The sequence below is a fragment of the Rhinopithecus roxellana genome, chromosome 15 (genome assembly GCF_007565055.1).
Source record: "Rhinopithecus roxellana isolate Shanxi Qingling chromosome 15, ASM756505v1, whole genome shotgun sequence".
Classification (NCBI taxonomy): Eukaryota; Metazoa; Chordata; class Mammalia; order Primates; family Cercopithecidae; genus Rhinopithecus; species Rhinopithecus roxellana.
Genome location: NC_044563.1, coordinates 27,646,307 through 27,662,843, shown reverse-complemented (window position 1 = coordinate 27,662,843; position 16,537 = coordinate 27,646,307). Strand labels below are relative to the sequence as shown.

Below are 16,537 nucleotides of genomic sequence, written 5' to 3'. Positions count from 1 at the left end.
ACCGTCTTCAGTCCCTTGTTTTACTTCTGGTGGGCCCTGGGAGGTGAAGGGCTACAAGGCTGACGGCACAAAAGCAAGCTGTTGTGAGCCTGGGTTATGGGGAAATGTTGAAAGGCAATGCAGTGTAGAATGTAGGTGCTTGGATGCCTTGTGAGAAACAAAGTGCATGGTGGGAGGACTTTTTAGGAAGAATTTAGTTTAGGAGCATGAACTGTGCTAAACTTGGTGGTATTGCCTGAGAATCCAGCATTGTTATTCTTGCCATTGAAAAAATAATTCTTCATACCCCTTTTCTGGGTCTTTTGACTGTTTGCTTTCCTGTCCCCTTCCCGCCCCCTATCTTCAGTGCAATCGCCTCTGTGTTAATGTTAGGTAAGGATTACACTTCCCAGGGCAATTTGCATTTTATTAATAGGTGGAACACCACTTCAAGAGGAAACAATGCATCTAAAAGTAGAGCTTCAGGCCACAGTGACTTCAGATTTTAAGGCCGGTAAAATATCTTTCTTGTATCCCTAAAATCAGGATGTATAAGTGGAATAGATTAGAAGAGGAGAGGGGGGAACCTAAAGATGTTGTGTGTCTGGCACTTACTAGGTACTCATTTTTAAATGAATGAATAAATTGATGAATAAGGCTTAGGGATGCAGAGGTTTTAGGGAGGGAATAGGAAGAATAGTGGAAATGCATACCTTTTAAAGGAGGGATTATAAACATTAAGTTTTATAAATTTTTAAACTTAAAAAATTTAATTATAAATTTTAACAGAGGAATTTTAAAGGAGGACTTGGTGACTATGTGGTCCTGAGACATGTGTGGAAAAGAGCATTAAAAAATATATATACACAGTTACAGAATCTAGCTGGTTAGGAGAGTATCCCTGACAGAACCAGGAACCAGGAGTGTCCTGTGTTTGATCATATGAACACACAATCATCATTTTGGAGGACACATTTGAAAACTCCCCTTCACTTCACCTGTCTACAAGTTAACTTACGTGAATCACTGCCCTGCATCCTGATTCTTCTCCCTAATATCTTCTGTTCAACTTTTTCTTCTATTTCTCGATGCCCGGGGAAATGGGAGGAAAAGTAGGGCTCAGAATGAATTGGGTGCCCAGATTTCTTACAAAAGGATCCAAAGAATTCTTATCCTTTCCTTATTCTACTTTTATCCCCACTTGAATTTGTCATGTCAATATTTCTTTAGGAAAACCTGATTACTTCAGAAAAAAAAATATAGGCCATTGTTTGGAAAGTTATGCTTTCAGTGACTCACTTTTTGTCTCTCTTTTGCACTGGATATGCTGCCCTTGGTTATGCAGAGATAACAGGCTGACTTGCCTCCCAAAAGCATTCTTCCTTGACAGACTGGTTTGCTCTAATCTGTATAAACACTCTTGCCTGCTGACCAGTAGTCTTGTATTTATGAGGCCCTTAGAAAACACTGCAAGCTGCAGAGTGACCATGAATAGCAAACTTAATTTGGTTTAATGTGTTTTGGCTTGCTTGACCTCACCAGAATAAAAATGTGCCTGCTTAAATTATTGTATTGGGACTTAAAAAAAAAATTCTAGAGACATTTATCTCATTGGAAGACTTGCAGGATCATTTTAGCAAGGGTTTAAGTCCACGTTTAATGTCAGATAGACTTGAGAAATGTTTAACATAGAGCTTTAATCACAGATTAGGTTTTTGTAAATTCGGAATTTTAAGTCTGAATCACTATCTTTTTTTCTTGCTACTTTTTTTTTTTTTTTTCTAGACAATTGGCGGGCAACGACCTTTCTTTTATCCACCCAAAGGCCTTGTCTGGGTTGAAAGAACTCAAAGTTCTGTAAGTAATGCAATTTTAGAGTTTCACAGCTGGCTGTGTATTTTCTTTCTGCATAGTCAACATGCTTGGAACTAGGTTAAGCACAGTTTCTTTTAGTTCAGGATTAAAAGATTTAAGGAGTGGCCAGTGGGGAGTGTGGGAGGCTAGAGGCTGATTTGGGCAACCCTGCATCTAGATAACAAAAGTTAAAACTCTAACTAATAGGTATTCTGACCTCCAGCATATTACAGTTGAATGTTAGACTTTTTGGGTGCCTAATGCATTGAAGCAAACCCATACTTAAGTTTTACTGGTAGGGTTTTGTTTCTACTTATAGCTCTAAGAACTTTGAATTACCTGACCCTAAAAGGGAAAAAGGCTTACAAGTGCTCCAAATGTTAAAATAATTTTAGAGCTCGAGGGAATTCAGATGCCTACAATTTATATAGCCAGCGAACGGTGAGGAAATAAATTCCTGGCAGTGGTCAGGAGCCTGGAGTGTGGCAGATTAGGAAACAGGGGAACTGACTGCCCCCACTTCTGCCACTACCATGCTGGATGACCTTCAGCAGGTCATTAGACCTCTCTGGTTCAGTGAGCTAGGTGGGACCTTTATCTCGTCTATTCTGTGGTTATGATTCATGTCAGGCAGTCATTTTATTAATGTGACAGGAATGGCTTCAGGCAAAAAATCAAAAGGATTTCATTTTCAGTATGGATCTATGCATCTATTTGGCAGGCCCTAACTAGTAGATGATCAAAGCTCTATTTCTCTTCTGGCCCCACATGTATTGAGGACATTGCTGCTGTTCCTTAAGAGCTTGGGATCTGCCATCCGCTTGGAAAAATTGGCTTTACCTGATGTCCATGTTTCCGGGCTCTGCTTTATTCCAATTTGAAAAGGCATTAGGCATTCCAACGGATTTGCTTATTATACCTCCCAGTTAACTTGTTATAGCTCCTAATTAACATTAACTGATAGTACCCAGGATGATGAACATTAACTAGAGTGCCTTAATTACCAGAAACAAAATCACCCTTGGAAACGTGGATTACCCAGCAAGTCTGTGTTAGGGCATGGCTTGGGATAGCAATATAGGTTTGCTTTCTGGCTTTACAACAAGTGCTTCCTAAAGTTTTGCAATTCTCTTGTCTTAGATGCTTTCCACCTCCGCCTCCCCCCACATTTTCACATTGGAAATATTTTTTGGAAAAAAAAAAAAAGGGCTCTGAATTTTTCTAAGAAAAAATGTAACTATCACTTGTTACTCACTAACCAAAAATTTTCTTTCAGAACGCTCCAGAATAATCAATTGAAAACAGTACCCAGTGAAGCCATTCGAGGGCTGAGTGCTTTGCAGTCTTTGTAAGTAACTTCTTGATTTCTTGACTCACCAAGAGACTACTTTGGCTGTTAAGGGTGTAAAGAACTGGAATCCTAAGGAAAGAGGAGATTTATCCTTTCATCTGAGATGAAAACAGAGATAGCTAGTCGATGTTATCAAAATGTCCTTTGGTGAGGGAGAAGGAGGTGGTTCTGTTTACCTCCTCTCTTGTCCTAGAGGCTGAGAGAAAACTACTAGGTATTCACTGCTGGGTGTACTTCCATGAACTTGTGCACAGCTGGTGATCAGCACCTCTTTGGAACCAGTTATATGTGTACAGAAGTTTTAGTGTCTTGTGCCTTGACTGTCAAGAAACAGCCACAAAGAGGTTTCTGTTTCATGTGGTAATGATAATCAGAACAAATTGATTGTACTTCCTCAATGTGGTCAAGGGAACTTCTCGGAAAAAATGAAAAAGTATTCTTCAAAACAGGGAACTTCATTAGCTTCTACTAGAATAATGAATACAAATTTGCATTGCCTCACTTCATGTCCTAAATACCAAATACAATGGGACTCGGGGGCATAGTTTCTCTAAGTGTGGTACTTTGACCACGCTTTGCAACAGACTCACTAGGGGGAGATTGCTAAAATGCAGATCCCTAGGCTGTAACATAGAAGTAATGCTGGTTTTCTTTTTAAAGGTAGAATTCAGAAGTCTAATTTTAAATAGCAACCTCCCCAGAAGCACTCTGAATAAAAAATGTTAATAGTTATCACCCTTATGTGTGCTGGTATAAAATTGCATTTTAGTGACATAACGTATTTGTATACGAATTTGTCTCTTAGGTTTTGTATTATACTTGGAAATAACTGCAAATAGTAGGAAATGCGCGCAAGTTAGAAAATATACGGTGAAAATGATTGAGCTGCTTGTCCCATCAGTTTGCTAACATAAAGCCATTTTTCACTGCACCAAAGAGACATCCCTGGAAATTATAAATTATAGCTTACTATTTGATTTTAGATTATTCTAGTAGTTAATGAGCAATGAATGTGAAAATAAAAATATATGCTGTAAAGTTAAACTTTAAACTGTATCTAACCCATAAACAAGGAATATCCATATCCATGGTGTTGGCCATTTAATTCTTAGTTCAAATGGAAGTTTAATTTAAGGTGGTCTGTATTAAGTAGCTCCCTTCACTAAAATGGTAGGTTATGGAATATAAGGATTTGTTTTTCACCACAGCTAATTGAGTAGGTTCTAGGTAGACGCTTAAAATGAATCAGTGGGAATGAGTTCCCTTACAGAAATGTTACTTGCTGACTTCACACACTCTCTCACCTCGGATAGATGTACACGGGGCAAGTCATCTAACCTCTCTTGGACCTGAATTCATCAGACATTTTAAATAGTTATATTTTCTTTTGCTTCTTAAGAATGTATTTTACTTCAAGACCTTCATATTGAATTGTCATTTTGTAAGATTTCATAATCAAAATACTCAATTATTTTGTCTAGTTTAAAGGGTAATAAAGAGAAGACTAAAATCTTACTTTCAACTGTAGAACAGAAAAATTACCAAGAAAACATATAAATATTCTAATTTGTGGTCAATAAGTACATTAAAGTACATGAGACATTTATTGGTAATGTAGATGATTTAAAGTGGTGTTTTTCACAGAAATCATAGGTTTCTCTTTCATGTTTTAAAAAAGCATACTGTACTTATCATTCATGGAGCAAGTTGCTTAGTTTAAATTATCTCTAAAATTGGGATGAGTGTATGGAGTGGAGATAAAACCAACTTTTTTTTTAAAGGCATTGAGATGTTTTCATATATATCAGAAACACAAGGATCTGCTATGTGTCAGGCCTGTTTTCTTTAAGAAGGAAATGTTCATGCATTTGTTAGTAGAGTGGGTGCAGTGGTGAAGTCAGATACAGTTGAAGTTCTCTCATGGTGTAAAACAGTCTTATCAGCACTTGAGTCATTTTGAAAATCTGTTCTTCAGATCTGAATTACATGAAAGATTTCATTGTGGTTTTGAATAGTGCTTAAAAGAAGCAAAGTTCATTAGGGATTGAAATTGATCAGAAGTGGTTTGATGCAAGTGTATGTTTGATAATGACTATAAAATCTGAAAGCCAATTGTTGATACTAATAAAAAGGTAGCATAATTCCCTCCCATAAAACTAAAATGACTAAAGCATTACCTCAGCAGAATATTAAAATGACATGTCATAATTATCTCCTCTAGAAATTTTTTAACATCAGATTACATTTTTATTGACTATTAAAATATCTCAAAGATTAAATTTCCTAGGTTTTTCTCAGTTTTAAAATGTGTTTATAATACTTACATTATTGGTAAGTTAGAATAGAGAGAAAGGAGATCTTTTGATTATACAGGTGTTTATTGATAACAAAGACTTTCAGCAGTTAAATATCTGCATTTAATATTATTTTGTTACTGTAGTTTGTTTAGACAAGAAATTTAAAAATACATGAGTCTCTGTCAATTGTAAAATTGGCTTTTGAGAATAGAAAATAGAAGCATGTTTTCCAGACAAAAATAACAAAGAAATTGAGTGAATAAATGTTATTCACCGTTAAACAAGAAAGCTAAATAAAGCAATAGTTTATCTCTTACCACATGGAGTTTAAATAGAAAAATACCTTGAATAAACCTTCATATTCTTTCCATTTTGTGAGATAGCTGATGCTTTTCAGCATCTACTTAAAGAATTATAGTATTTTCTTCATCTGTTAGTTAGGATGAATACTAATAGCATAGATCATTGCTACAAAGCCACACTGAGACCAGTGCTCTGAAGCACTGGTCTCAGTATAAGTACAGACTCTTCGCTTTTATGGGTGCCTCACCACACCTACATGTGAATTGAGGGATAAGGATTAACCATGTGAGTCACCACAAATTGTTTTTCTCATTTAACCTCTTATTTAAGAGTTTCATTTTTCCATAGTTCTTTTTAATCTCTACTTATGTGAGACTTCACAATTTTTGGAAATTTCTAGTACAGAGGAAATTGTGTCTGTGCTTTTATTGTTGTATTAGGCTATTTTATTGTTGTACCTATGCTATTTTGTATAGAAGATAGTTTTATTACTGTCTTAGCTCAAAACTCACCTAGTTTTCTAGCAGTAAGTTAAGGCCATCTTTTTTCCTTGATGACACAGAATTCACAAGAGTTTAAAGGTTCTATACAGTACTGAATTTATATTAAAAAGGCACTGACAGCTTTCCTTATTACACTATTTTCTGTATCAGTAGAGGCATTGTAGGTATTTGGAGGTGCATTACATACTATTTTATTGAATAGGAATATATATAATTGATATGATAAAATAAACAATTTAAACTTTTCAACTGCGGTAACACTAAGGAACTTCAAATTGTAAAGAAAATACAACCCAAACCCCTTACCTGGCCTATAGGGACGTATGGAATGTGGACCCTATTTGCATCTACAGCTGTGTCTTCCTGGGACCTCTACTCCCTTCCTGCCGTGTTTTAATCACTCATACCTTCTGGGAGTTGCTGGATCATACCAGCAACCATTCTGCTACTGGGTCTTTCTGCCTTGGCTCTTTCCTTTGCCTAAAACACTCCTTGCCCAGCTCCTACTTTGACTCGTTCTTGCTTTTTCTTTAGGTCTCACTTTAAATGTCACCTTCTTAGAAATACTTTTCTTGAGTAACTACCCTCCTCCTCAGAGTCCATCAGTCTGTAACCTCAGTGCCCTGTTTATCTACTCCAGAGGTACTTTATAAAGAACTTCGTTATCATTTTGTGACTTGTTTATTATGTTGTATGTCACCTCCGCCACTGGAATATCGGTCTCTTGAGGACAGGCCTCATGCCTGTTGTATTCACTATCTTATCCTTTGTACCTAACAGGATGCTCAATTTAACTGTGTTGAGTGAACTGCAGGTAATTAAGTTATCTACAAGTATAATTTAGCTACATTAATTATTTATTTATATAATATGCTTAATTGTATGATTATGTGTTTAAGTCTTTTTCTTCCTAAGAATGGAAAAGTTCCACGAGGGTTGTGTGTGTGTGTGTGCGTGCACGCACGCGTGCACACATGTTTGAACACATTCCTATCTGCTCATTAAAGCAAATCTCCTAAACAGCTCTATAGGTAGTACTTTGCCACTGTGTAGCCAATACTTTGCCAGTCTGTTGTGTAAAAGTTACCTGTCTCAGGGCAAGTTCTAGAAAGTCCCAAAAATAAACAAGTCTAAAAATGTGTGTTTCTAGATAGATTCTTAAGGCAGCTGCTCAGTGTCCTAAGCTCTCCCTTTTCGACTGTTCTTTCAGATATCTTGACTATTAGAAAGAAAGCTTCCATCAGATACTCACCAGGACCAACAGTCTTTAACCCATGCTATTCCGTCATTAGGAAGGGAAAATGGATCTGGGGCTGGGAGCAGTTAATTGGGACCAGGGACCCAGAACTTGACTGTGGTGGAAACGGACAATTATGGCAGGAACTGAAGTTGGAACAGCATAAGGAAACAGGAGGCACAAAAACCACTCTAAAACTCAGAATTTCCTCAACTCGAAAGTTGTCAAACTATTTCTTTAAAAAGATGCTGTCATTTTGAATTTTTAACCAGTTTTTGTGTGTGTGTGTGTTCTGTAATTTTCACAAAGAGGTTCAAGGCTGTGACGCATGAATATAAGTAATGAAGATGCATCAACAAGGGATTTGTGAGGAAAGCTGTGATTTGCCTGGCACATAGTGTCCGTCATCATATTAATAGCAGATTGTCTTTGTGTTGAAAAGCAATTATTCCAACAATTACATCTCGTTGTGCCAACAATAGGACTTAGTTTCCTGATTTTCAGACAGGGACTTAATTTTAAATATTAGTAATCCTATTAGTAAGGTGTTCTTAATTCCAACATTTTTGGAAAAATTGAAGAAGCTTTTAAGCCACAGTAACATTGATTTGAGGAGCTGCTTGATTTTTCCAACAGATAATTTGACCTTTTCTTAATAACTCTTAATTTTAGCACACTGATTTTTCAAAAGCACTTAACGGCTAAGAGAAGAGGAAAAAGTTGCTTTGCCTGTACATGACACTTACATTTTTAACTTGCCTAGAGGTAATAAGGATGATTGAAAATCTATTTAGATTCTTTATTGCTATACAAAAATTTTAAGTATTTTCTAATATTTCCCTTTGGTACAGAATCAGAGTAGCAACTAAATTTAATGTCTAATATTAGTTATAATGTAACATTGGAAGTAAAGTAGCTTATTTGGTCAGCTTAGTTTCTTCTTTTTTTTTTTTTTGTATGTCTGATAATTATGCTCTAAAGCATAACTTCAATAAGAAATTTGCAAGTTTTTTTTTTTTTTAATATATCTTTCTGCTATAAAGTTACTTCTTAGCCAAAGATAGTTGAAGAATATAGATTTGGATACATGCCATTCTTAATGAAGGAAGAGAAAGAACTGACTTTCATATACGATACAGATCATGAAAAAGTTATTAGATTTTATGAGGACTTCTAGTAAAATTAAAGATGATCATTTTTATAAGTCCTTTTTGTTTTGAAAGCTTTGAGTTGTGAGACTTGAACTGACTCATTTCACTAGAATTTGTTACTGAACATGGTTGTTTCTGTTTCTGTTAGGCGTTTAGATGCCAACCATATTACCTCAGTCCCCGAGGACAGTTTTGAAGGACTTGTTCAGTTACGGCATCTGTGGCTGGATGACAACAGCTTGACAGAGGTGCCTGTGCACCCCCTCAGCAATCTGCCCACCCTACAGGCGCTGACCCTGGCTCTCAACAAGATCTCAAGCATCCCTGACTTTGCGTTTACCAACCTGTCAAGCCTGGTAGTTCTGTAGGTATCTAACCCTTCTAATTCCATATATTTGTGATAATTGGGGTACAAAAACAGGCTTCTTCTGACAGATTGTTATCAAAGCACCTCGCTGAATATGTTCCTGAATAGTTAGTGCTTGAGGGAGCTGCTTTTGTACAAGATTAAACAGAATGGGAGAGGGCCGGGCGCAGTGGCTCAAGCCTGTGATCCCAGCACTTTGGGAGGCCGAGATGGGCGGATCACGAGGTCAGGAGATTGAGACCATCCTGGCTAACACGGTGAAACCTCGTCTCTACTAAAAATACAAAAAACTAGCCGGGCGAGGTGGTGGGCGCCTGTAGTCCCAGCTACTCAGGAGGCTGAGGCAGGAGAATGGCATGAACCCGGGAGGCGGAGCTTGCAGTGAGCTGAGATCCGGCCACTGCACTCCAGCCTGGGCGACAGAGCAAGACTCCGTCTCAAAACAAACAAACAAACAAACAAACAAACAAACAAAAAACAAAACAGAATGGGAGAATTTAAAAACTTAATAGCTGGTGATAATTGTTGAATCTCCTTAAGATAAATGACCAGTTGTAATCATGAGAATAAATTAGGTCATTCAGCACACATTCATACAGCTTTTACTTGTGTCCCAGCAAGTATTCAATGTTAAAAGAAGGGAAATCATTTCAATGTGGCCATAGAAGTTAGTCCCAGGGATATTTCGTGTTTTCCACTTGTTTAGAGAGTATGGGATGCAGTGCGTTTTTAATCTTCCAAGACATAACAAAGTAGCACTTCTTTTAAAATCTGTTAGAGATCTCATTGGTGTAAACTACACTTCCTCCACACTGTTACCCTCATGTCCTCAGTAGGAGAGCTCATCAAATTTTGCTTCATATAATTAAGAGCTAATCAAAACTTTATTTTGATATGAGTAAATATTAAATAATCTTCCATGTACATACCATATTTCCATTAGAGATACTTTCTCTTTCCATGGGGTATTCTATGTTTAGTGGGTCTGTGCAGTGTACATAGCAAGAGATAACTACCCAATGCCACTTGTTTTCTGTGGTCAACTGTTGGTATGTTTAGCTACATCATTGCTTTACACACCAATTCAGACATATAAAACAATGATAATAGTTGCCAATGGGAAATTGAAAAGTCATTTTATGCTTTTTTTCCTCCACAGGCATCTTCATAACAATAAAATTAAAAGCCTGAGTCAACACTGTTTTGATGGACTAGATAACCTAGAGACCTTGTAAGTATATTCATATTTTGGGCAACTGCATTGTGATATTGAAAGTGCAATTTTGTACTTCATTACAGAAAAAGAAAAAAACATTGGCCTTGAGTTCAGCTCCTTATTCACTTTGATACTTGACTAAATTCTTGCTATCAAATAACCCAATTATGAATACTAATCTAAGTCCATGGCTAAAAATGGCAAAAGGTGAATTGCATATTTTCCCCCAAAGAATACACATTCAAAACAGCTCAATCTACACATTCAAAACAGCTCAATCTACAAAGATGTATACTTTTCCAGAAATGTTGGTTTTGTTAAATGTATGACAGTTTTGGAAGTTAGAAATTTCTAAAATGAATTCTGGATAGTTTTGTTTTCTTCCATGACCTCAGTTGCCTTCTGATTGTTAACACTGGATTTGAATACTATATCTGCTTTTGCATGTAACAAACGAAGATTTTATATTTTGCTGTGATACTTTTGTTGTTGTTTCCACTAGCTAGAGTGTTTGAGACCTCTGACTGTTTCAACTGTACATTGCACCACTATATAAGTAAAAGGCATTGTGCAGCTGTGTATAATTGAGAGTAGGATCTTTATTTTTGTTCTTTTAGCCTGTATTAGTTGCCTTTATTGCCTTTATTCAAAAATAATGTAATATTTGCTGTTGTGATGAGTAAATGATTCAGAGAAGGTCTCAATTACATGGGTGAGTAAAACCTGATTGGAATGCTCAGGGTTTGTAGTATTTTATTTGACTGAATTTTCTGGTTAACTGTCAATTAATGAGAAGACTTAAAACCTTTTAGGACTCTATTAATTCACTTTCCTATCTAAATTAGAGGATAGGAAACATCAATGGATATATGAAAGTTGAAAATCTTGTAGAAGATAGTTCCAAACTCAGATCTCCTTTGCTAAGTGTGTGAGTTTCAGTGTTATAAATAAAAGATTGAATAGGTTTCCTAATCCTAGGCTGTGTACACCATTTCAATTATGTTAAAATTAAACCTCTTCCCAGTTAAATTTTTATTTGCCGTTTTTTCTTCTATGTTACAAAAGGGAAAAGGAAAACAAAATAGGTCTCGAAGGAGCTGAGCTTTTTTGATTTTACTTTCATTCTGAAATCAATCATGCTAATCATATGCCAATGTGCTCTTTATGTTAAAAGAAATTAAACTTTAAACACTCTCAGAACTAAGACTTTTTTAGTACAGATCACTATGGCTTACCTGTCCCCTAACTAATATAAAATTCCCAATAATCCATAACCTATATGAGGACAACAGTTGTGTGAATCTACCCTTGTCCTTCTGTTTATTCTTTTTTTTTTGAGACGGAGTCTTGCTCTGTCACCAGGCTACAGTGCAGTGGCATGATCTCGGCTTACTGCAACCTCTGCCTCCCGGGTTCAAGAGATTCTCCTGTCTCAGCTTCCTGAGTAGCTGGGACTACAGGCATGTGCCACCATGCCCTGCTAATTTTGGTATTTTTAGTAGAGGCAGAGTTTCACCATGTTGGCCAGGATGGTCTCAATCTCTTGACCTCATGATCTGCCCACCTCAGCCTCCCAAAGTGCTGGGATTACAGGCGTGAGCCACTGTGCCTAGCCTCCTTCTGATTATTCTTATCTCAGGTCATCATGCTGATGGTGGAACTGAGTGAAGTCAGCTGCTCTTATACCAGAATTTCAGGAAGCCACTGTGAACTCCAAATGGAAACCTCAGTTTCATGCTGTCATTTACAAATGGATATTCAATGAATTATTTTCTATAATGAATTTTCAGAGAAATACCATTCAGATGATTTATGCATTTAATGCATCAGTAATACATGATTCCAAAAATTATTTGAACTTGTAAGTTTGTTGACCTAAAAACATCATGGAAGAAGAATGATTTTCCTCTGTTCAGTATTGTAAGAAAAGGTGTAAATTCAGTTAAACTCCTACATGGTTTTGGTTTTGAATGACGATATGGTTGGTAAAGAAAGATTACCATACAGAGGATGTGATTAAAAAATATGTATCTGTAACAAAATGCCTTATGAATTATGACCATTATTTAATATTTTGATATATTTTCACCCATTTTTTTTCTAGAGACTTGAATTATAATAGCTTGGGGGAATTTCCTCAGGCCATTAAAGCCCTTCCTAGCCTAAAAGAGCTGTAAGTATTGCTTCATTCTCTTTATGTCTTCATATCCCTGAAACTCACCATTTAATGTTCCGACAATGAGATTTTAGCACATCTTGTTCCGTTGCATATAGCTGTAATACATGCACACAAACACACAAATAATCATACAATTGGATTGTGTTCGATGGCACAGACAATTTTGAGTATAGATTGCTGTATAGGGTTAGATGCTGGTAAAACAAGAAGGCCTGATATACAGTGTCTGCCTTTAAGGAGCTTTTAGTCTTAGTCTCACTGGGGAAACTGACCATGTTAAGACAGACAGCTGTTTCTAGGTAGAAATAAATGCTGAATGAATGGGATAAATAAATCATTCCAGAAGAATACCTAATTGAAGCTTGGAGTTACTGCAGAAAGCATCACCAAAGGGAAGGAGTTTGACTGAACTTGAAAGAATAAAAATATTTAAACACAGGAATGAGGGAGCATTTTTGTTTTTACTTCTTTCTTTCTTTTTGTTTGTTTGTTTGTTTGTTTTGAGCAGGGTCTCACTCTGTCGCCTCGGCTGGGGTGCCACGGTGCAGTGGCGTGATCACAGCTCACTGCAGCCTTGACCTCCCAGGCTCAGGTGATCCTCCCACCTTAGCTTCCTGGATAGCTGGGACTGCAGGCATGCACCACCATGCCCAGCTAATTTTTAAATTTTTTCTAGAGATAGGATTTCATCGTGTTGCCCAGGCTGGTCTCAAACTCCTGGGCTCAAGTGATCCCCTCAGAGTGCTGGGATTACAGGCATGAGCCCCTGTGCCCAGCCTGAGGGAACATTTTGGACGCTGGGTTTGTCATGGGTAGAGATAGTGACTGTATATGGCACAACAGGGACTGTGTGTCATGAGCTAGTTAATGGTTAACATTCTAAGATGCATTGCCAAGAGACTAAATACGGGCTACAGTGAGAGAGATTTGGAGGTTAGAACACCTGTTTCTCATGGTCTAAAGCTTTTTTCTATAATGAAGCAACAGATAAATGCATATGAGGGATCTGATAGATACCAGGCTAAGCAGTGGGTTAAAAAAGAATTAGGTATGATACTGAAAAAGATAAGATAAAATTAAAATTTGAGATTTCCTATGTTTTTGAAAATTTTCATGTAGTCATTATCAGTTGTATTTTATATAATGCTGAACTACAGTAGATACTTGGATTTTATTTCACAAGAGGATAATGCATTTCAAAATACTTTTCTCCTATCTTTCTAGAGGATTTCATAGTAATTCTATTTCTGTTATCCCTGATGGAGCATTTGATGGTAACCCACTCTTAAGAACTATGTAAGTATTTTTGAAAGTTTCTTTTAACGTATAATTATGTGAAGCTATGTCTTTACAATGCCAAACATCCAGATAAATAATGAAAATTCAGACTTTTAGATATATGTACATTGTGAACATAGATTTAATATTAGAGTGCTTGTGAACATATGAACATTTTACTTTTTTTGGGTATTTTCACAGACATTTGTATGATAATCCTCTATCTTATGTGGGGAACTCAGCATTTCACAATTTATCTGATCTTCATTCCCTGTAAGTATGTGAATTTAAAAACAAACCTGGATATTTATACAGTTGTTTTAGTGGAAAACAATAATTTGTTACTGGAACTCCAGAAAACAGAATCTTTAAAATTTTTTTCTCCCCTGGGCAGAATTTATAATGGTTCTTATTTTTGTGAACACTTGGCCAAATTATCACACTTTCAAGTACATTCAAGAGATGAAACTAGTTTTATTTTTAGTTATAGTTGCACTGTAATTTTAAACCGTTTAAAAGATAAAATATGAAAAAAATTAAAATTACTTTGTCTTTCTCAATTTCTTAAAGAGTCATTCGTGGTGCAAGTATGGTGCAGCAGTTCCCCAATCTTACAGGAACCGCCCACCTGGAAAGTCTGTAAGTGTGGCCCTTTGAAGAGGGCTTGTATAAAGATAACACTACTGGACTGCTAGCAGGGTGCCAGGATCTGTTAGTGACAGTTTATGTTGATTCCTTCAGTTTCCCTTTGTACATTTCATGCATGGAAAAGAATATATTGGGTTTGGGGTCAGTGAGCTTAGACAGAGTAGAGCTGATTATGTGGATAAGATCTGAAAAGTTCACAGAAAATACAAAGCAGCAACAAAGTGCCAAATTAGAAGCCGTGCTTTCAGAATTTAGAAGTGGGAGCAATCGATGTAGATTATCACAGAAGGCTTCACGAAGGAGGTGGAATGTTTGAATACTGTCAGGTTTCCCAGAGCTGAGTCTTTTATTTAAGGCAGGATTAGTAAAACTGGAAATACCAAAAGTATTCTCAGAGATGGCATATAGATGAGCAAATATAGCTAGAATTGCATGTTTATAATAGGATGGGGGTGGTATGAAGACATCGGAGAATTGTTTGTGATTAGACTTTAAAATGACAGGCCTTGAACATTGGACATTTGGTTGTGGCAATTTCCCAGTGAGTGGTCTGTGCATGAGTTTACAGGTGCACTTAAGATCTTGATGACCTCAGCCCTCCAGACAGTCAGGTGGGGCCTGAGGCAGCTAGGGCCTCTAGCCACAGGAGTCTTACTGCAGCATGCCATTTAAATGTTACAATGGTCACATGTGACAAGATTTTTTTAAAAAAGAACTTGGGAAGCACTGAGGTAAGGAGTTTAAACTTGACTCTTAAGGCAGTTGGAGATGTTGAGAATATTCGAGCAGGTAATGTGAGGAGGGTAAGGAGAAAGAGACTAGAGATGGGGAGAACGGTGAGGCAGCCGTGGGAATAGTCCACCTGACCAGATGAACACACTGAATTATGAGAGCTCCAGATCTTTAATCCATCACTGGATTTGTACCAGGACAAATAGTGTGGTCTGTCTGAGATTCCTCCATCCCTCTCTGCCTCACTTCACTCTTTTTCTGAAAGAATTAGATGCTAGAAACACAACAGAGGAAAAAATAACAGGAACTGGTGATAGACTAGAGAAGGGAGGGGAATAAGAGAACATTTTCAAATGCTGACCCAGGTTGACTGAAAGAAAAGACAGAAACAAGGTTTGGGGGCAGCATGCAAAGTTGGTTTCAAAGGTCTTGGGTGTAAGAAGGTGACAACTTGCAATTAACTGTGATCAGACTGTGTGACTGTAGATTAGTGTTTTCCTCCTGGTCCATGTGGAGAATCAAGCCCATCATCTGGACAATATCAGCATCTAAGGTCACAAATGTTTTTGAGTTACTGTGGAGATGATATCAGAATTGGGGTTCAGTTCACCTTCCTGCATGTCTAACTTTATGGAATAATTAGGCCATGGTATATATAGAATCTAGTCCATATGTAAATATGTGAGCACATTTTTTCTATCATTTTTCTATATGGGAATAAATTTTGCTTACTATTCTTGAGTTGAATTATTACATAAATAATGTTTTTCCACAGGACTTTGACAGGTACAAAGATAAGCAGCATACCTAATAATTTGTGTCAAGAACAAAAGATGCTTAGGACTTTGTAAGTTGAATCCTTCTTCCATTCCCCTCATACCTTTTGTTTATATATTCACACATGTTCAGTTTTATTTTTAAGGATCTACTTTCCATAAGGTGGTTTTGAGGTATAATTACTACTTAGTTGTTCCCTTTCTGTAAAGGAGCAGATATTTGAGTCATCTCCATGGTGGGTAATATGCATTTGAATTAGGTTTTAGGATTATGAATATATCATATACTTGTGACTTTATTTGAACAAAGTAAAACCAAGCTAGGTTCTTAATTTTTTCTCATCCTGACTCTTTGTCTTTATTCTAGTTTGTCCAGGGATATATCTCCTCATATTCTCCTCTCTTTCATCTGCAACCTAAGCAGAGCCTAAATCTTTATTCAATCAGGAATGACCTAAAGCATGTAGCTTTCTAAAAACTTTAGGCTGACCTAGAAACTAAAAGTAAATAAAGGATGTAAAAATGTCACCAGAATAAACAATTAAGTTATTAAGTTGTTAATAAGTATTCAGTGGTGGGAGATAGTAACAAGATAAGTGACTGACTGATTAAGCAAGTAAAGTCACACATCCACTTAACAATAGGAATACATTCTAAGAAATGTGT

The 16,537-nt window shown here is 36.7% G+C and overlaps 1 protein-coding gene across 2 annotated transcripts in view; it reads left to right on the top strand.

Annotated features, from left to right (window-relative positions):
* LGR4 (leucine rich repeat containing G protein-coupled receptor 4) overlaps positions 1 to 16,537 on the top strand; it is a 108,346-nt gene that overhangs the window by 79,610 nt on the left and 12,199 nt on the right. For both annotated transcript variants that reach the window (XM_030918433.1, XM_030918432.1), the window contains exons 3-11: positions 1,765 to 1,836; positions 3,110 to 3,181; positions 8,824 to 9,039; positions 10,202 to 10,273; positions 12,363 to 12,431; positions 13,662 to 13,733; positions 13,917 to 13,988; positions 14,286 to 14,354; positions 15,871 to 15,942. In XM_030918433.1, coding sequence (XP_030774293.1) covers positions 1,765 to 1,836; positions 3,110 to 3,181; positions 8,824 to 9,039; positions 10,202 to 10,273; positions 12,363 to 12,431; positions 13,662 to 13,733; positions 13,917 to 13,988; positions 14,286 to 14,354; positions 15,871 to 15,942 — 786 coding nt within the window. The remainder of the gene's footprint in view (positions 1 to 1,764; positions 1,837 to 3,109; positions 3,182 to 8,823; positions 9,040 to 10,201; positions 10,274 to 12,362; positions 12,432 to 13,661; positions 13,734 to 13,916; positions 13,989 to 14,285; positions 14,355 to 15,870; positions 15,943 to 16,537) is intronic.